The sequence below is a fragment of the Petromyzon marinus genome, chromosome 10 (assembly GCF_048934315.1).
Source record: "Petromyzon marinus isolate PM22_M1 ecotype Great Lakes invasive population chromosome 10, UKy_Petmar_22M1.pri1.0, whole genome shotgun sequence".
In the NCBI taxonomy this organism is placed as follows: Eukaryota; Metazoa; Chordata; class Hyperoartia; order Petromyzontiformes; family Petromyzontidae; genus Petromyzon; species Petromyzon marinus.
Window position 1 is genome coordinate 4693744 of NC_133676.1, and position 21287 is coordinate 4715030.

The 21287-nt window shown below is 52.6% G+C and overlaps 1 protein-coding gene across 1 annotated transcript in view; it reads left to right on the plus strand.

Moving 5' to 3' along the window:
- LOC116941065 (aryl hydrocarbon receptor-like) overlaps positions 1–21287 on the plus strand; it is a 49672-nt gene that overhangs the window by 7172 nt on the left and 21213 nt on the right. Inside the window, exons 2-3 of the mRNA XM_032951666.2 lie at positions 330–517; positions 15962–16068. Coding sequence (XP_032807557.2) covers positions 330–517; positions 15962–16068 — 295 coding nt within the window. The remainder of the gene's footprint in view (positions 1–329; positions 518–15961; positions 16069–21287) is intronic.

Consider the following 21287-nt stretch of genomic DNA (forward strand, 5'->3'; position numbering starts at 1 on the left):
GCACGGCAGGTACTCATTTGAGGCTGAGTCGACCTAGGGGAGGCCCAGTACCAGTTGAGATAATCGTCTCTGGTGTTGGCCGTGAGCGCAAATCAAACGCCGGGTTTGTAGCGCAGCGCGCTAAACTTCAGTGACTCAGTATCAAATGAGTACCTGCTGTGGTGTATAACGCACAATGTATTTACAAAGACAAATCCCCCTATAGCTGATAGCCTATAGCGACTTTTGGGGCAAGTGCTTTAGCAAGCACCGAGCGTATACACACACACACATTCACGCGTGTAACCCTGCACAAACCCCCCCCCCCCCCCTTTGTGTACGCCTCGCAGCCCCAAGGCGGAAGTCGTGGTGCCCAAGAAGACGAATCCTTCCAAGCGGCACCGGGACCGCCTCAATGCGGAGATGGAGCGCCTGGCCGGGATGCTGCCCTTCCCTCCGGACGTCATCTCCAAGCTCGACAAGCTCTCCATCCTGAGGCTCAGCGTCAGCTTCCTGCGGACCAAGAGCTTCTTCGGCGGTCAGTGAAGACCTACGCGGGTTCATACTCTTTGGTTTTTTTCGGTAAAGTCACGTAGGTGAAATAAAATAAAAAGAAAATAAAACAACTAAATTAAATCACGACGTTTCGGAGGCAACCACAAGCTTCCATCTTAAGGTGGAACAGACACAACAAAGTTCGCTGTATCAAGTGTATCAACCTACGCGGGTTTCACATTCCTTACCAAGTCATATTTTAGCATCCGCGGTCAGACAGAGAGGTATTCTGCTCGTGATGGGCCAAGTGTGAGAACATGCATTCTGGGTCGCTGGTAGACCAGAGGAGGTGGCATGTGACCGGTAGTGGCCACAGCCACACAGAGAGGTGTGGTGGATGGATGTGGTGTGCCGGGTGTGGAAATATTTTCAGGGTCCTTGGTAGACCAGAATAGGTGGCACGTGACTGAATATTATCCGCATCCACAGCAATACGGTATAACTGGATGTAGTGTGCCGGGTGCGGAAATATTTTCCGGGTTTCTGGCAGACTGGATTAAGGCACGTCGTTTGAAAGCCACATCCACGGTAAGAGGGTATACTGGATATGGTGTGCCGGGTGTGGGATTTGTTTACGAGTCGCCCAGGCGGACAGACCCAGCTGAAAAAGATCCGCGCGCGCTGAAGACGCAACGGGCGTCCGCGTAGTTGGCGGATTAATAACGCAGCGTCCTCGAAGCCCATCTTACTCGGATGAACAAAGTCATTTTCCATTTTCCCTGCAGAGGGGAGAGGGAGGGAGCGAGGGGATTGGAGGGGAAGGGCCGAACGCGCTAAGCCAGAGCATTTGTAAGATAAATTAGCAGCCCTCAGCAGAGGAACACGTCATTGGCTTTGCCCTGTAAAGGAAAACAACATGTACGACGGGGACGTTTTGGGCATTCGCCCTTCTTCAGGACAGAGAGGTAGAGTCCAGAGAAGTTTTATTCACTCATAGTTAGAGATTGAACCCTTCCCATTGGTCGTGCATACACGTACGGCAGCGGGCGGCCGTCAGCCCCCACCACCGGCCCTCCCAACCCACTCGTTCGCGCATGCGCAGTTGAGCGAACGGTGCGCCGATGAGATTGAGCGAGCTCGAGAGAGGCGGCCTGGGTGGGACACGTCGGTAGAGGGGGGCGATGGCCGATGGTCAAGACCAAGGATGGAGTGGCAGCCCAGGGAGGGAACGCGTCCGAGGGCACGTCCTCCGTGACGTCATTGCGTGGCCTCGAGGGTTGCGGTGGCGAACTGGGAAGGCCCTCATCCAGCAGTGCATTGGTCATGGCTGATGACGATGACCGTTTGGGGCAATGACCTTCCATCAGAGGTGCTCTCCCTCAATACCGTGGTGAGGCAATGAACGTGCCACAGTCAACCCTGCATTCGCTCACAGCATCTATAATCCATTTATAAATTAGAAAACATTCTGAATTATTCACGAATGCAATAGTAAATTGTTTTAAACTTAGCGCACGGTGAATATTTTACTGATCGTAAACAATTTTTGTTTTGCTGATGCAATAGGTTGCATTGTGCGGATTTGAGAAGCGAGATTAAAGCAGTCGATTCTGTTGGCTGGGTTGATGATGAATAATATATATAATTATTTATCTTCACGATTGCATAATCGTAACCCTCGAGTGCAGCGCTCGACCTCGTGGGACCCATGATGCCTTGCCACTGCTCAGATTCCGGGTTCCAATCCAGGTCTCAGCCGCCTGTAATTAAACTGCATTCCCAAGTGTCGTGAGCTGATGGTCCCAGGGCCAGTCACTGGTGGTTTACATAGAAACGAATAGACTCGCATAGAAACCCTTAGACTCACATTTAGACCCACAGACTAATATAGAGACCCATAGACTCCCACAGAGACCCATGGAGACCCATATACTCACATAGAGACTCAAATACTTATAGAGAGACCCATAGACTCACATATACTCACATAGAGACCCACAGACTTATATAGAGACCCATAGACTCACATATACTGAGATGTAATTAAGCTAGGTTCTCAAGTGAAGTGAGTTTATGGTCTCGGCATGCATGACATACCTGCTCGGGGTGAGCAGATATGTCATGGCACCTTAGTTTCCCTACTTTGGTACTGACAAAAAAGGTTCCATGATAGAACTACTCATCCCGAGCGATAAAGTGCACTGATACGTGTGGTGTTGTCTTTGGACTGTTCGCCTTTTGGCGTTCTCTGATCAGACACTGGTGCGACTAGGTCACAAAGAAAGCTGTCTCTGGTGTAGGCCAATTAGTTTCAAAGACAATGCCATCTATTTTCAGAGCATGTTTTTGTTTGCATGTTTTGGCACAAGTGCTGTGTGTGGTTCATGCAGACTCGATGCCTTGCAAAAAAGGTATCTTATTGGTGTTTGACCATCTCAACACCGTTTAATGTGTAGTAGGCTTTCGTGACCAATATCATCCATAATAGAGGTTTTTGGGTTAGATCGCGTAAATATTTAATGTCGTTAAAACCCGGCACCACCCGACACAGCCAACTAGTAAGGGTTGTCACGTTAACAGAACGTGGCTAATTCGTCACTAGTACAGCAACACCGGTGTGTTGGAGAGCCAAGCCACAACATTTACAAACTGAGTATGACGTTTCGCCAGTAATTACAACAAGCTTCATCAGGCGACAGCCAGATTTGTGGAGAAGTCGAACTGTTTCGTTCCTTATATAGCGGCGTAGATGTGTTGACCACCCTTCTGCACTCTTCCACAATGTGGGGGGGGGGGGGGGGATGACTGAGGCAACGTACATTATGCATGTGCATTATGCGAGCCCTTTGAACTTGTCCTTCCTGTCTATTGTGTGTATTAAAATAGTCGTACCAACGGTAATCCTTATTGAAGTACGCTGCCCTGTGTAGGCATGCATTCAAATAATGCATTACTTGATTATTCGCTTCCACGCAGCACTAAGGCGGTAGCTATCTGAACGGTTAAAGTTATTTTGATTTATTTCAATTTCGATAGATGATCTAATTAGTCTTGGCCAGTAGTAGCTAGTTTTGCACAAACTTCAACATTATCAAAATCAATTGAGTGTCCTTGTTGGCACGCGTGTTCTGCTACTGCTGACATTTGCATTTGGGAGAATTTAATATTTATCGGATGTTCCTTTAGTCTCGTGCTGATCATTTGTTTGCCCAACAAAACATTTACCACACGTGCAGTTAATCATGTACACACCTTCTGTTGATAGCTTCGGTAATACATCTTTTGTACCAGATATTAATTTCTGCATTTTATGTACCGTGCCAAGTCTGACTCGGATGTTTTGTTTTTCCAAACATCTGGCTAGTTTATCAGTTACTCCCGCAATGTACGGTATTTTAAATGTTTTAATTACTCTGGCAGTTTCAATGCCCTTGTTATTTGATTTGGTTTTGGTATTCAATGCCCTGTTGATTTTGTGCATCATTGTAACCGTTCATTTGCAGCGCCGGATGACTAAACTAAAACATGTTTATTATTTTACCAGGTGTAAGGCCCCCGGAACAATGTAGCTCTTTTAGCAGAATCCACCTGGCTATCGCGGATGATAGCTCACCCAATCGTCATGTAGAAACGTGTCGCAGCAGCAGCAGCCAAATACTCGAAAGCGACGACAATAAACAACTCCCCCGTCCCCCCCCCCCTGGTGAGCGTTAAGCGGCCGTCAAACGGCGCGCCGGCGGGGGTTGGTGGTGGTGGTGGCATGGCGGCCGCCACGCGGCCCCCACCGGGAGTGAGCGGCGAGGAGCCCGCTGGGTTCTCTGGGCCGTGAGTCACCGGTGGCGGCCTCCGTCACAAGCGCGCCATTCTCACAGGAAAGAGAGAAATACAATTTTTTTTTAAAAAGACCAAAGCCTCAGAGTCTGCTCCGGCTGCTGCTTGCGAGCGGCGCCCTCGTCACGGCGGATCTCGTTCGTTCGCAAAGGGAGCTTCAAAATTGCAGCGTCGTTTTGTTATGCATTTTTTTGATATATTAATACTGTCGAGTGACCTTAGTTGGATTTCCCGATCACGGTTAACGTCGGTTGGAGAGTGGCTGTCTCTGGACTGGCCCTGGGCGATCACTGTCTCCGCCAACTCGCGCTGAGCAGCGTGGTGAAGGATGACCAGACAATGACGGGCAGCATTGGGAGGCCTTCCTCCAGCAGTGGACTCATGAAGAGCTGTCAGAAAATGGAAGTCGTCTGTGTATGTATTTATTCATTCATTCGAGAAACATTCGTTGAGACTCGAGACTCCTTTGTTTTTTCAAGAGTGCCTGCGTTGGCACGGCTGGCCAGTTCCTTTGTAAGAAGTGTTTTGTATGTGCGAGGACACCTTAGGAAGCTAGTAGGTGAGCCACTAAAGCACTCCTTTGATCGATGAGTCAGCTCGTGGCTGCTGACCAAGTGGTGGAAATCCGCCACATTTCAATGACAGGGGTCATTCTCCACATAAAATAACAACTGTTGACTTCCAACAAAGCTGTACCCATTAATCCACGAGGGTGTTGACTGTGCCTTAATTTATTTATCTGTTCGATCACTTCCTGGGAAATACTCGTCGAGAGCGATGAAAGTTTATTTCGGTATATTTCGCCCACGCCCCCTCCGCCCCCCCCCCCGCCGCCACCCACTCTCACCACCGCCGCCACCGAACCAACGGAGAGGCGCTTTGCTCCGTCCACGGATCCATGCAAATCATCCCCCGCGCTTCGCGTCCCCCGTGCCGTTGTCTCCACGTTGCGTAACCGCCGCCACGGCGCAATGCGATGGCAACGATCGCGCCCTGAAACCGCAACCTGCATGCAACAAGCCGAGACCCCACTTGGCGATTCTTTCGCGGGGGAGCTTTGCGGAGGGCTCTGATGAATGGTTTCGGGTTTTCCCTCTCCTTTTATGCGACTCAATTCATGGGCCAGACGCCTCTGTCGAGCGGTGCCCCCTCTCTGTGGGCCACGGGAGTCTCTCGCCCGTGCCAGGTTTTGCCCGCCGGGCATCTTAGCCTCCGGTGCTGGTACAAAGACAAAGATCCCCAGTATAGCCTTCAACAGACGATTGGGGCAAGTGCTGCGAGCGAGCACCTATGAAGGCCGACACGGCATACGAAAGGGGTTTGGTGACCGGCACCACGCCCGACCGCCTTTGTCTCCCCAGTGGCGACGTTTTTTACACACTGCAACAAGTATTCATTTGAGGCTGAATCGACCTCGGGGAATCAAACTTCGTAGCGCAGCGCAGTAATCGCAACACACGCACGCACGCGCATCCAGGGCGAGTTGACACATTGGGAGAGTACAGATGGTGCATCCGATTAGAACGGCTTGGCTACGTACGGTGCGAAAGAAGTTCAACATACATACGTTAACCCATGGCACCTGGCTCTGTGCCATGACCTCCTGCCAGCGAGTCTTCCACACCTCTCGTGGCCTCGAAGTGCACCTAGCTTGGCACCAGCGCTGTGGTGATGTCACCGGCACTTCGTGGCAAATGGTGGCAGCTGTTGCCACTGCTGTTGTTGTGTGGAGGGCGGTAGCGTAGTGGTTGGTGCACTGCGCTACTAGGCCTTCGTGAGGTCAACTAGATCAACTCAGCCTGAAATGAGTACCCAGGTGCAGTGTGTAGCCAGGGGAGACAAAGGTGAGCAGGCATGTTGCTGGCCACACCACCTCCTTGTGCGCTGTGCCATCCTTCGTAGGTGCTCGCTGACAGCACTTGCCCCAACAGCCTTTGTAGGCTATGAGCGGAATCTTTCGCTTTGTGTATTTGTGTGTGTGTTACAGGCATATTGTATATCCAAGCCTTTGCATCATTTGCAGGAGTAAACTTAGCAGCCCGTTGCGTGCCGCCATGTCACGGGGAACAGGAAAGTGGAATTAACAATCATCGGGGAGAAAGAAACGTTCTGGCAGTGAGAAATCACGCACGCTGGCAACTCAGCCCGCTCTGTTCGGGGATTGGACTGCCCGGAGAAATGCGAGCGCACGTCAAAAACGGGCACATGTGCTGGGGCAAGATAACACCTAAAGCGCTTAATTTAAAGTATCTAATTGGCAATCTCGTCCCCCCATCCCACCAAATGGTACGTATCTGAGTGTTGTTATCGGCGAGACGTTGTGAGTTTCACAACGATTGGTGTCGCGGCGTTGTAGTTTTCATTAACAAAAATCGTGAAGTGTGCTCAGAGAACCGACACACGCAGGCAATAAGACTTAGCCAGGCAGAGCGATAAGCAGCTGATCGCACAACTCTTTGAACAGTCTTAAAAATTATAGAAATAAAACTCATCATCATCATCATAAGCCTTGGTCAATCCACTGCTGGATGAAGGCCTCTCCTCAAGTCGTCGCCACCTCTCACGATCCTGCCTGCACTCGAACGGCCGTCACTGCTCCATCTCCCCGATAGACGCCCTGTCGTACCCGCCCCATCCCTTGGCTGCCCATTGCCACTATCGTCCTTGACCATCAACATCGCACCTCCGATTAGCGCGGTTGGCCACCTACGGTGCGAAAGAAGCTCAACAGACGTCAGCAGTAAAAACAATCTGATGACAAATTACAAACACGATGGCTGACCCTCGCCATGACGACCCCCGCCGAGGTGCGACAGCGTGTAATCGGCAACCGCTCGCTGACCCCCCCCCCCCCGCTCCGCCGCAACCAACTTCGCCTTCCCCCTCCCTGCCCGCGGCGCGGCAGTACAATGGGACATTGTTGGGCTGGGAGCAGCCGAGCGTGCCGCAGGAAGGGAGCAGCACCTCGAGCGGCAATGCGCGATTTTGAGGCCAGCATGAGAGGTGCCTCGTTTTGAATCATTTTAATTTGTACGCCCGTTGCGCGCTGTGTGCAATGTCGCGCAATTGTTATTACTTTTTCTCTGCATATCCATACACCGACGACCGAGAGAGTGAAAAAGTGGGGAATTTCGGCGGAAAAATTGCGGAAGGAAAAGCCATCCACGCAATCGTGCTCGGTGAAAAAGCGCTCACGGTTACGCAATTTGTTTTGGGTGAAGACGGAGCGAATGCAAAGTGCCATTCGTGGGGCGGCTCCATCGATACGTGGTGGTGAGATGTTAACTACCTCACCTGGTATGCAGGAGGTCGTGGGTTCGATCCCGACCCTGTCGCCTGTATATTTTGCCTTTGCATGTTCTTCCCGTGAATCCTCCGGTCTTCCCCCTCCACATTTAGAATCAACATGCGTTTATAGCGTAGTGACATCGCGGGAGGTCAACATGCTGGGTGCAGTGCCGGCCCTAGAGGGGCACGGCGTGCGGTGTAGCGACATCGCGGACACCACAGTTGTGTGGGTGCAGTACCGGCCCTAGAGGGGCCCGGTGAGCGCTGAATGATAGCGCTGGATGGCACCACGCTTTGCATGCGGTGCCAGCCCTACAGGACAGGGTGTGTGGGTGCCGGCCGAAGGATGAGGCTACTCGAGGCCATGGCACTCTGGTTGACCCGGGAGGTCACGCGACCCGTTAAGTCTACAAAGGGGCCCCAAGAGGGGGCTAGGGGTGGTCACGTGATTGGGACCCAGATCCTTCCCGAGGATTCTGGAAGGTGGGCGTGGCCAAGGGCGGAGCTGGCCATGCCGCAGAGAAAATCAGCCGGGTCCCGAGAGGGACCAGGGTTGTTGTTGTTCATCCTGGAAGAAACCTTCGTCTGCGTTCTCCGTTCAATGAGTCTCCAACACCTGGACCCGGGCCGAAGCTGTTGGTCCCGGTCCGTAGTAGCAGTTACGTTGTGACTTGCTACTACGTAGTAACTCGTGTTGTAACTAGTGTAGTTAGCCTGGTGGTCACCACCTGGCTAACTACACTAGCTACGTAGTAACTAGTGTTGTAACTAGTGTAGTTAGCCTGGTGGTCACCACCTGGCTAACTACACTAGCTACGTAGTAACTAGTGTTGTAACTAGTGTAGTTAGCCTGGTGGTCACCACCATAGGTTGTTATTCTGTTAAGGGGAAAGTTAGCCTGTGTGTTGGAACTGAATAAATGTGTTGCCTCCAAGTCTACGTCTGTGATTCAGTTGAACCCATTACAATTGTATTTGGCAACTGCATTCAATTTCCACATGATAAGCCACTTCTTTGAGCTATTATTTGTGGCCAGGCTGCTTCTGAAAAAGAGCTATGTAACTCAGTGGGCCTTATCTGGTAAAATAAAAAAATGTTTAGTTTAGTTTCAGATACAGCACACTCGTAGAGAGCTGTTGTAGAAGGAAGTGGTGATGATGGTAAGATTGGGATGTGGTGGCATTAACCAAATATATAAAAGCTTTACATTCGATGAAAAAAAAAGATAAATGTATTACTCTTTGGTTCTTTCACGTAGAAAGAAAATAAATTAAATAATAATATAAAACGCCGTTTCGATTGCAACGCAAGCAGTCGTCATCAGGTAGAACTAAATTTGAGAGACAAAACACAGACACGGAGACACACAGACAGACACACGAGCAGAGAGAGACAACACAGAGACACACAGAGAGAGATACAACATAGACACACAGACAGACACACAAGCAGAGAGAGAGACACACACAGAGAGACACAGAGAGAGACGCACAACATAGACACACTGAAGCAGCCTGGCCACAAATAATTTAGTTCTACCTGATGACGACTGCTTGTGTTGCAATCGAAACGTCGTATTCTATTGTTTAATTTATTTTCTTTCTACGTGACTTTACCGAAAGAACCAAAGAGTAATTCCTGCAGTCACGAAAGCTTCAAATCAAGTTTATAAACGTTATTATTAAATAGTACGGCAGTAATATCCACACTTTTGAGTTTGAGGCTAGGCGAAAGCACAGAAGCGACTTGTGAAAATGAGATGTGGTGTCATCGATGGGGTGCGTAGAAATTAAAACGTTATAAAAACATTCGGTGACGACACATAACGAGAGCAGCAGTTACAGATGAAGGCAGCACAACCCGTTCTTACTCGAGAGCTTTAGCAGAAGGAAACGATGGTGAGATTGAAATTGCGGTAACACTGACGACATTTTGCCGTGATGACCTGATATCTCAAACCCGTACTCTACCACGCTCGTGACTTCTGTGAACCCGTCTTTTGGAAGAGGCTAAAACAACGCGTGTAGATTGTCGCACCTGCAGCACAGGCTGCTGGGAACACAATAAAATATTTTTTTATCTTGCATTTTTTTTTACAAATCAGCTGTTCTGGTCACTGGGCGCCGGTCCGCGCCATCTCCCGTGCACCCGCGAGGGTGCCATCCCCGCCGCATCACAAGGCAGCAGGCAGACAGGGCGGCATTGACGACCCACCCTCTCTCAATGCGGCCTCTCTCAGAGCCGCTGGGGGCATGTCTCGCTCAACCCCACTGCGGTCTCTTTGTGCCCCACATTTCAACAGAGAATCAAACTGAGAATTAAATACGCCGGAAGTACAGTTTGGCTACACCAGTAAAAAAAAAAGACAAAAGGGGGAAGAGCAAATCTGTAAAGAGACGACCTTCCTTGCAGACGCGTTCGGCGCGTCACCGTCTCGCGGGCGTTGCTCGCGTTTGGAATTTATAGGGAACTACGGCGGTGTGGCTCGCGAGCTTGCAGGCGGTGCGACTGCGCTGGTGCCCACGGGCCAGAGGAGCCCGGGGAAGGGGGGGGACCATTGGAAGCAGGGACGCAGCAGGCTGAGCTGCGTGGGAGAAATTGAGTACAATCTCAGCTTCGTGTTTAACTTCTTTAAGTTTGAGGTGCGTAGATTTCACGTAGGGGTTGTATTTTTCAGAAGCGACCTGGCCACAAATGATCGCTCAACGTAGTGGCTTATGTGGAAATTCATAGGAGCCAAATAATATAAATGCATGTTTCTAAATGTGGAGGGAAAAGCTGGAGGACCCGGAGAAAAATCCAGGTGACCACGGGGAGAGAGAGAGAGACATACTAACTACACATATACAGCATGCATCAGGGTCGGGATCGAACCCACGACCTCCTACTTTCCTTCGCTCCAACCACCACCCCCCCCCCCCCCAGCATTCTATGCCAGCCTGGCTATCGGTTTCATATCAAGAGATGAAGAAATTTCCTTTCAGAAGTTACATTCGGAATGCTGGCACTGAATCGGCCCGTGTCAGAGAATTATCGACTTGGCATTCGCACAGACGCGCGTGAGCCACGAGCGAGATTTTCGAACTTCTGAGCGCTGGACTTGGCGAGAGAGTGGCGGCGAGGTCACCACGAGCGAAGCACGCGACAGGCTGATGCAGTCGGGTGAACCGGTGCGCCCTTGAACGCCGTCAGTTTTTGTTTTCCTTTCGGCACGTTGGCGTCGTGCGTACGCCGCACCGACATTAACCGACCCCGTCCCAAGTTGCGCCGAGGAGGTGGTGGTGCTGCTGAGCCTTCTCCTCTCCTTGAACTCGCTGCAGCCCGTGTGGTGACGGTGCTCCCCACTCCCCCTACCCACACAGCTGTTCAAGAGCGAGTTTCTGGGATTCTGACCTAGCGACGGCGAACCAGCGGCGACAGCTGCCCCCGGGTCTACCATGTGCGCTGTCAGCAGGAAAACCTTGCGCCCTCTCGCTTTTGGAAGTAATTTTTTTCGCCGAAATTATGTTTCGGATGTGTTTCTTTTGTTCATCATCCATTCAATATTTCTAATTCGGCCCGCCACAGGTACAGGCAGTACCCGCTGGTAACTCCGACGTCGTTTTCCCATGGACAGGAGAAACAGAAGAAACATCACTTGCCGATGCGTTTTTCCATTTATTGGCCAAATTTAACCGGGTTTAATAGGTAAGCATCCACAAAAAAAACACTTCCCAACGACGAAAGCGCCAACGAGACCGACTGTCCAAACGCGTTTGGAGTCAAGATGCGTCGTAAATCGGGGTTCCGCGTCGTAAATCGATCCACATAAACGTCGTCAGTGTGGATCGTCGTAAAATCGGACCGCCGTAAACCGGAGACCACGTCTGATATGTTTACCCGCGTCACCCACGCCACCTGCCCTCCGCTCACCCCTTGTCCCCAGCGGGGCGGCATCACGAGGCCTCCACGCCGTCGGCAGAATCGAGCAGCCGCTATGTTCCTGCTGACAAAGCGCTCGCTCTCTTCAATGTGAATTACGGCCACGCGCGTGTGTGTACATCATTCGCGACGGCCAGGGCTGCGATGATTTCGCAGAGCGGAGCCAAACGACCTCGTATTTCAGAGCCGCTTTGTGAAGAGCGTTGAAGCAGCAGCGGTGGCGCCGTCGTTAATGGCTCGTCCTGCGGAGCCAGAGAATCAGGTTCGGTTCCCAGACGAGGCAAACGCCAGGGGTGAGAGCGATATCTGCAGCGGTGCCTGATCTCGCTACTTCACCGACTCTCAGTGACCATCATGGTGAAGTACGGTTGAACAACGCCCCATGGGAGAGGCCATGATCCAGCAGTGGATTTATGGAGAGCCGTGAGATGTTGTTTTACATGAAAGATTGGTACCAGGTTGAAAACATATTCCTCTTGGCTGACCCAGGTCACACTTTCAAAAGGAACTTGCAATCTCATAGGGTGCTCACGTGGTTAAACAAAGACAACTGAGCCTGATAAACTGAATCATGCCACCGCCAACTTCCCTGTTGGCTGCTGAAAGTTTACTGAGTTAACCCCACCCCCACCACCCGCCCCCACCATGCCATCGACATGTTAATGTCAAGGAGCCGAATTTGGCCGAAACGTTCAGATACCGATGTGACATGGACACACCTGGTGCTGATGAAAGTGATGAAATCTGGGGTGGAGATGCTCTGGAGGTTCAGCGTGGGCCAGCTCTGACAACCGAGACACGCCACGATGATTTGATCTTTTTTTGCTGTTGTTTTGTTTTCAACGGTAAAAAGATGTGAGATTGGCACGGAGGGGAGATCGGGAGTTCCTCCGTTTGCCGTTTGGTGATCGATGCTCACCGAGCCGAGCCGCCTGCGTCAGGCCTCCGCGCGCCAAACGAGGGGGAGCAGCAGTTACTGTGCTCGCACACGTTTCGATACCGGCCCGTGCTCTCTGCCATGCAGTAACCGTCCGGTTAGACAGCAAGAAACCGGAATTACAATCCCCAAGTGAAGCGTAAATGTTCACCCCATTTATCTTTTTTTCTTCGCCGCCGCCGCCGCTGCGAGCACGTTCCAAATGTACGCCGCCGGCATCGTGTCATGGCACGAGGAAAAAAAAAAGTCTGCAGCTACGAGCATTATTGCATCACCCCCCCCCGACCCCGTCAGAAACGGCCGCGGAAAAGATGATGTCGCAAAAACGAGCGGAGATTGCTCTCAAGGGGCCTCTTTCATCCCCCCCCCCCGCTTTAATAACGTCCTGAAAAATTGGCGTTTGTCATATGTCAACCGAACTGAAATTTAGTCGGAGAGCTATAATTTAGCCAGATCAAGCGATAAGCTCAATTTTTAAAAAAAATGTAGTGCGTGTGTGTGTGCACGCAGTCATTGGTGACCAGGATTCTATCGTCAAGTCATTGCACCTGAGAACCGGTTTAATCGCAGGTGTCTGCCCGGATTTGTACCCTGCATCTCGGCGGTTGCAGCTCAGCACTAATGAGCCCTGAACCGTCCGGCCAGCAGCTCGACAACTTAAAAGCTCCAGTGACAAAAACACTTTTTTTTTGCTGCAGTGGTTTGGGCAGTAAATCGACTGAAGGTGAAGAATGCTCAAATCTCGCAATCTCGACTCGGAATTCGTTTAAAACATAACTTCGCGAATGGCGTTGCCAGTGTTTGCTCTCTGCCGACTTCTGCTCCAGGGAAAGTTGCTCCCATACGTTGCGTTTCTCTCTGCCAATGGAGCTGGCCGCTCCCCGCGTGCACAGCTTTCAGGTTTCTCGCACAAACACCCACGGGGACAGGCTGGGGGGAGGGGGAGGTGTGCGGCACGCGACCGGAGCGGCCGCGTGGCGTGCACCACAGCAACACATTGCCTTGTGATCGTAGGTGGCACCCAGTGTCATAGCCACACTGTGGCATAGCCTCTGAGTGTGCGGGCAGTGCATCTAATTGGGACATTCTTATCACGGGAAGCAGAATTAATCACAACAGCAGCAGAGGAGGGGAGAGAGCTGCATGTGTAGTGTATTTCACGGAGACACACTTGAACTTGGAGGCAACACGTTTATTCTACAACCCCTACAGGGTAACTACATAATGTACAACAGTTTAGACCCCAACAGGGTAACTACATAACGTACAACAACAGTTAACTAGACCCCAAAAGGGTAACTACATAACCGGGTTAAGTCAGTGACGTACTGCCTGACCCACGATGCCGAACGTGACGACCGAAGACCAAAAATCTTAGCACGGCGGGTTGATTCCAGAAGACAGCCGCGATTGCTCTCGCAACTTCCCTTTTATGCTCCCGAGCGTGGCCTCGCTCCGCCTTTGGCCACGCCCCCTTCTGGATCTCACCAGAAGGTTCTTGACCGAGCATCACGTGTCCCTCAAGCCACCCTTTGGGCCCCCACGCTACCCTGTGCCGGTCACGTCCTCACATGCCCTCTCTCTGACCGCCCTCGAGGGCCCGCTTCCATGCCATAGCTACTCTGGTGCCAGAGAGGCTCGAGACGCATCGTTATGTAACAGTAGCTGGCGCTAACGCCATAGTGTCTCCATTAACGTCACTACACGTGAAAAGTTTTATCTCGAGTGCTCTGTTATCACGCAACCGACAAAAAAACTGGCACGTTCAATGTATCGGGACAGCGACTTACAGATTTCCCCAGGACACAGCGACCACAACAAATCCTGGGTAAACCCCCCCCCCCCCCCCCACTAGGGACAGGTAGCAACTCCGGTTTACGCGGGCAGCTGTGGGCCGGCCGCACGGTGCGATCCTCTCGCCGCTCAGGCCTCGCGTGGCCAGCGGAGATGCGCGTCGGTACCGTGCTGCACCCCTCCCTCCTCGTCCTGGACTCTGACACACGCCGCTCTCACTTTGGCGAGCTATAGAGCGCAGTTTATGACCACGTCCTGGGTGAGAGTCTCCCGTGAGCAGATGCGAAATATTGGCTCTGACCCGAAGCGTCAACGTACAGTCACGTGACGTGTTTTCCCAGCGTACTATTAATATTTAACTTCAGGCCCGTGCCCGTGTTTTCGCTAATGACTACAGTATTTCTTTATTCCACTTCTCCTTCGTCATGTTGTTTTGCTTACACATTGTTTATTTTACTGTGTGTGTGTATTTACACGCGTTGTGTATTTCTTCTGCGTTTCACTCGCTAATTTATCGACGCGCGTCGCCTATGGGAGGGCTGTTTTGCCGTTCCCCATTTCGCTCTGCTGACCCTCGTGGGCAAAGCGGCGAACAAAGCAATCGGAGTAAGGAAGTCAGCCAGGGGTGGGGAAACCCTTTCACGCACCGAGGGCCGAATAAGCACTTTAATATCTTCCCATGCGGGCACGCGCACGTCGGTTGACACTTTAACAGCGGGTCGCGCTACACGCACAGCGTGATGCCATGCGCTGGCCGTGTGATCGGAGCTACACGGAAGACAACGGGTTGAGCTGAGCTCGCTGCGAGTTGATACGCAGTGTTGTTGCAAGGCACAAAATGGTCCCCTCTGGTACCCGATTGGCGTGGATAAGATGCCCCGCAGTGACGGAGAAGTGATCGTTTTGCGGGCCTTTCCGAAGTGGTTGAAACCTCATGTGGCCCAGGTACCATACGAAACGAAGCCGTGGGCCGTGCGTGTCTGGCCCCATGAGGCCATAGGTTCCCCACCTGCAAGGGGAATGAAATTGTTTTAGTTGATCAGGTAAAGCTCAGTGAGCTATCGACTTGTTTTCAGAGGCAACCTGGGCACGCATCATAGCTCATCAAAGTGACTTATATCATCATCACATGTGGGAATTCATAGTAATAGCCCAATGATTTAAACGCAAACCGGAGGACCCAGAGGTAAATCCACGCCACCACGGGGAGAGAGAACATGCAAATTCCAAATATACAGGTGTCCATAAAGAGTTTTTTTTGGGTTAGACGCAGCCAATTAGGATCCGGGATCGAACCCAGACCTTCTGCAGAGCAGGCGAGGGAGACAATGACGGTGCGTCGATGTTTGCAGACCCTACCAGCGTCGCACGGAGGAGGTGGCGTTATTGCTCAGAGATAAACATTGACGCTGAGATTAACAACACACGCCTCATAGACAAGTTTGGTTTTGCATCTGTGTATCGAGACCCTTGAGCGCAGAGCACGAATCCTCAGCGGTCTCTCGGCTCTCACAAGGCCGGTGGGGGGGGGGGGGGCAGGGAGGGGGCGTGGGTGGGGGAAGCCAAACGTTGTCAAACGCAGCGTCACTTGTAATTGCGAGCTGCCACCTCGGCTCGCTGTGGCTGATGTCACCTTGTCCCCATCTCCTCCCTCCCTCCCTCGCATCACCACCACCACCACTCCCCCCCCTGCTCTCCCTCCCCCGCCTGCCACAGCCGTGAACCACAAGCGCCACCTAAGCAACGGGATTGCCGGCTACGGGGTCCCGAGCAGCCGCGTGGACGTGCCCGCGGCGTTCCCCGAGGGGGAGATGCTGCTGCAGGTGAGGTGCGAGCGTGCCCGGGCAACGCGCCAGCCCGCCAGCCCGCCCAGCCGGCGCCGGCGGTCGGCGCTAGAGCGGCCGCCTCTTCCCCCCCCCCTCTCCACTCTGCACCGCGTGAGGTCACCGTCGCGTTGGTCGTCGCCCAGCGATTCAGTCGCTCGCTAGCTCGTTCGCTCGGGCCCCCGGGTATTTGTTGTGTGGGTTATTCCACGATGGACACGCAATCTTGGAAGCCATCGGTAACGCTGCCACCACGAACGGGACTTAGGTGTAGCATCGATCGGGGTTTATTTCATTCCATGGAGTGATCCGTGTGGAGGCATGGGAAAAGTCGGAACAGAACGCGTCAGAGGTGCAGACAAACGTAGTGGGATATGGCAATGAAATTAAGACCCTTGTGTTATTACCGGTGCCCTCTGGGAAATAAAATATAAAAGTTAAACATAAGGGATATCCCACTCATGGGCACTGAAAGGGAAATGCTCATCTCATCTGTACAGCCTTGAGCCAGTGGTGGAAATTCCACATTCCTCAGGTAGGGGTGAGTTTCTCCAAAGGATAACCCACTTTATCGACCCCGGAGGGATGATGGGCTGTGTCACCCCCCCCACCTAGCCCAACCAAGATTTGAACTCAGAAACTTCCAATCATGAGCCGCGAGCCCTACAGCAACTTACATATTGGTTGTTTGCGTAATTATAAAAAATATATATGTTTTGTTCAAATAGAGATTACTTCGTTTACAGATTGCAGATGAACGGTTTGAGGAGGGGTAATTCTTTCCTTGTCAGTGGAAAGTTCGCTCGGTTTATCTCTAATGCCAGACGAAATAGCCGCGCAGCCAACGCTTGCTTTGGCAGCCCGTCAGATTTCCGAGCGTGAGCTCATCGCTCCGATTCGCCCCCATGGGAGATGCCAGGTATTTGTGTATCTGTTCACATGTCTGCGTTCTCGTCTACTCTCGGTGCACCGTCACATATCCGACCTGACCAATTGACCGCACCAGAGAAGCACAAAGAATTCCACCCCCCCCCCCCCCGTATAGCCATAACAGACTTTCTTTTGGCGCCAAGCAAGTGCTGTTCGCGAGCACCTCTGAAGGCCGGCCACGGCACACGATGGGGTGGGTGTCCAGCACCAAGCCCGGCCGCGTTTGTGGCGATGTTAACACACCGCACCAGGTATTCAGTTTAGGCTGACTCGACCTAGGGGAGGCCCAGGACCGCTTCAGATAACACACGCGCACAGTTGCAGCGCGCGTACGTGGTTGCGGCTACGCGTCAGTGTCCAGGGAGGAGTTGTCGAGGCGACGTTGTACTGTACCCACGCTTGCTCCTCTCTCCGCCTTACCCCTCGCGGCGGCGGGCGAACAAACGGGCGGGAGGGCGGGATGGTATTGCGTGCAAATAGCGCCTTGGCACACGGGGCCGCAATTATAGAAACCACATGCAAGAATGCGTGACTCTGCCTCGGAGCCTCGCGCAGGCCAACGCGCCGCCTCGCCGGCGCTCCGTCCGTCGTCCGTCAAGGCTCAACAACGGCGGCGTGGACCTGCGTGACGCTGCGCCCGTCCGCCGCTTTGCGTTGGAGTATTCCCCCCTCCAAATTTTTTTAAAATTTGTCACTGCGAGGCGTTTGCGGTGCACGCTTGGCAGTCCTTGCGTTGCCCCCGTGAGAGTGCATGGACAGAGGTGGGTGGGGGGAGGGGCGTACTGGAATGTTGAGATGTCGGTGCAAGCCAGGCCCGGCTCGAGCTCCTCTTGGATTGGGGGGGGGGGGTAGCAGAGCAGTGGGGGGGGGGGGGCACCGTAGCAGTGATAAACCGCGCTGAGGAGAGTGAACTTGGGTCGGACAAAAGGAGATTTGATGGTGCGCGGCCTGACCCAGTATCCCCCCCTAGCACCGGAGCCGTGGCGCAGAGTTGACTTTCCGCTGTCCGTGAACCGGGTCGGACGTTGGTGCGGCGACCGATATAATTGTTGAGGCGTACAAGACCACCGCCGTGCTTCGTAGAAGCCCTCGCAGCCAACTTACTTGCCGTGCCCATTGATCCTCTTGGTTTGTGTCGAGGCACCGGGTGCATTGATCAAATCGTACCTACGAGTTTTTAATCCCTGAATGCCGTACAAACACGTTGGCAGGATTAACGCTGTGGTTGCCCACATGCGCAGGCAGCGTGCAAGCGCTGTCTCCGCGTCCAGAACGGCCGAGACGAACGGCAGCCAAAGGAGAGAGCACGCCCGAGGAATGTTGCATCGCAATACCGTGAGAGATAGCGATGGCTTTGGGAGGCCTACATCCAGCAGTGGATAGATCATGGCTGCCGATGATGATTACGGCGAGTTATTTCTTAGAATACAGCAGAAAGAACTACTGAACTGTTGACCTTTGAGCCCAGGGGTCTGGCAGTGGGGGTTCCTCTCCTGCATTGAAGCATCCGAGGAAGTGTAGCGATGCAATCGGCTAGTGTGCAACGAGCTCCGTGGATTTTTACATCGCAGCATTCACGAGGGACGGCGGCGACTCGGCGAGGCTTTCGTCCAGCAGTGGATCGATGATGGCTGCTGCCGATGGCAATGATGTTGGTGATGATTCAGGCTGCCGGGAGAGTTGTGCTAAGAGTTTGGAGCTCGTGCCCCTGCCACCTGCAGTTCCCTGCCACTGCCAGGCGTCAGTTTTGCTCTCCCGCCGTCCCGGCTACGGCCGCACTCGCCAAATAAACTGCTTGTGGGACGACTAAGCCTCGGAGACAAATGGCCTGTCCAGGCTCGGCGGGGTGGCGAGGGGGAGGGTTGCAGCAAGGGCAGGCTGCCTGCTTTGGCACTTTGTCATCGCAGGCTCAAGCGCTGATAAACCCCCGTGTGCGCATACCATCCGCCCTGAGTTTTTAGGGCAGGTGTATCATCATCATTATCATTTCCATATTGCCGCCACCTCTCAGGACCTTACCCATGTATCGTCTTCATCAGCAGCAGCAGCAGCCATGCTCATGAGCGGCGCAATGTGGTTGGCAGAGCCCCATGATTAATCTCTATATATATAAAAGGGAAATTTGTGAATATGTGTGTCTGTTCCAAATGTTTAGCATACTTCCCAACATGCAACAAACTTTAAATTTGGCATGTGGCTAACTTCCAGACTGTACACAATGCAACAAGTATAAAAATAGACTTTTGTATTTTGGGGGGGGGGGGGCGCAATAATGAATATATTTTGCACGGCAAGTGAGCGGTGACGGCGTAGGCCGTCTATTAACCTAAGACAAGAATCCAAGTCCCGGGCGAAGTCGGGTAGTAAAGCTAGTGTGTTATATGGGGCGCCTCACCCACCCCACCCACCACCTCTGCAATTGTGCCCAACCTCCGTGTAGCCACCTGGGCGACTGATTCGCGTGGTGCCTCGGTGCAGTCGCTACGCCTGCACACACGTTAGGGGCCGTCCATAAATTACGTCACGCTATTTTTGACCCGCCCCCTCGTCACAAGGCGTCACAAAAAGTCAGACCCCCACCTCAAATATGACGTCACAAAGCTCTGCCCCCCCCCCCCAAACCATATTTCCATTTTGAAAAGAAAACATGCTTCAAATCGCTTTAAACTATTGTCATTGTAGTGCGTATTTAATGTTGCACTGTACTCTGATGTTGTAGGAGAAAACATTAAAAAGTCTATTTAATTAAGTAGAACGTGTTGTCTATATTTAAAATTGCGCATTTTGATGTGACGTCACATTTCTCAAACCCCCCCCCCCTCGTCACACATCGTCACAAATGTCTGACCCCCCCCCAGGTGCGTGACGTCATTTATGGACGGCCCCTTAGCCACGTACTCATCAATAACTTGCTGAGCAGCCTTGAGGATGCAATTTGTGGCACTGAAAACAATATATATTGCCTGTCCCACCAGGCGCACTCTGGTATTTGTCATCATTACGGTCGGAGCCGTTTGCGCCGTTTAGAATTTTGCCCCGACGTTGGGAACACCCCAGAAGCCGTTCCCTCGAGGGTTAAGTTTGCAACATTCCGCGTGAACGACGCGTACAGTGGCGCCGTGTCTGGCTCGTCCGTACGCTCAAAGGGAGGGACGATTTTTAAATAACGAACGAGCAAAATGGCATGGCCTCAGGACGGCGAGCTGCGGCAGAATGTTCTCTGAAGCGGTGATCAAAGGGGCGAGCGTCGTTCTTTATGTGGCATCCGGCCCTGGGGGAGCGGGGAGGGACAGCCACCCCCCTCGAGGACGGCTCGGTGGGACTGTCCGGTGATTGCCCTCACCACCAAACAGCACCCACAATCGTCGTTTGGAGGCGGTGGGGGGGGACTGAAGAAGGCGCCCCCCCCTCACCCCCCCCCCCCTTTAAACATGGTCACGTTTACAGGGCTGCCACCCAAACTCTCGAATGCGAATAAATTACGGCAGGAGAATCAATTTCTGGCAAGGTTCGGGCCTCTCTCAGAAATGTGACCGTAATAAATAAATATCCTCTTGTAGCGTGACAGTAAAATTAAAACAGCAACAACATTACAGCAGAGTCAATTATGGGAAAATAAACATCCCGAAAGCATTAATAATGTTATGCCAATGAATGCTTTTTAATGATATACTAATATCAGGTTATAAAGGACATGTATTTTTTTACGAGTTTTCTTTTGCTATTATTAATTTGGGACATTGGGATGTTTACAACGTATGGTGGCGCTGCAGTTAGCGCACTGTGCGGCCACTTCCAGTGCCTCTGGGGATCAAAGCGAGCCCAAAATCACAGCGTCAACTCACGATGATTCACGTGTACCTTTGTCAACCCATTGCTGCGTGAGGAGGCCTCGCCGTGCTGCGTGAGGCTGTAGGCAACTGGTTGATCGTACATTGCCACGCCAGCCGGGACCGTTTCGGTCATCGCTCGCCACCGATGTTACCCGCGGCCAAGAAGCGAGCTCGGGTCGCCGGATTTGACGCCCGGACCACCGGCGCCAGCGGCCCCCGTGCGTGCGCGTTCCGTGGCGTGCTTGGGCACCGTCGCGTGCACGGTGTTGGTGCCCCCACGGCGCTTTCAGATTGTCGCCTCGCTGCGTCGCGGCGGTGTAGCGGTTGGCGCGCGAGCGCTGCTGCCAACACCTCTCTGACTCCACTCTGGGGGGTGACGCGTAGGCGGACGTCAATATCTACAGAAAATGACATCCGCACCCATGTACACGTGCTGCACTGTGCGTGTGTGTGTGC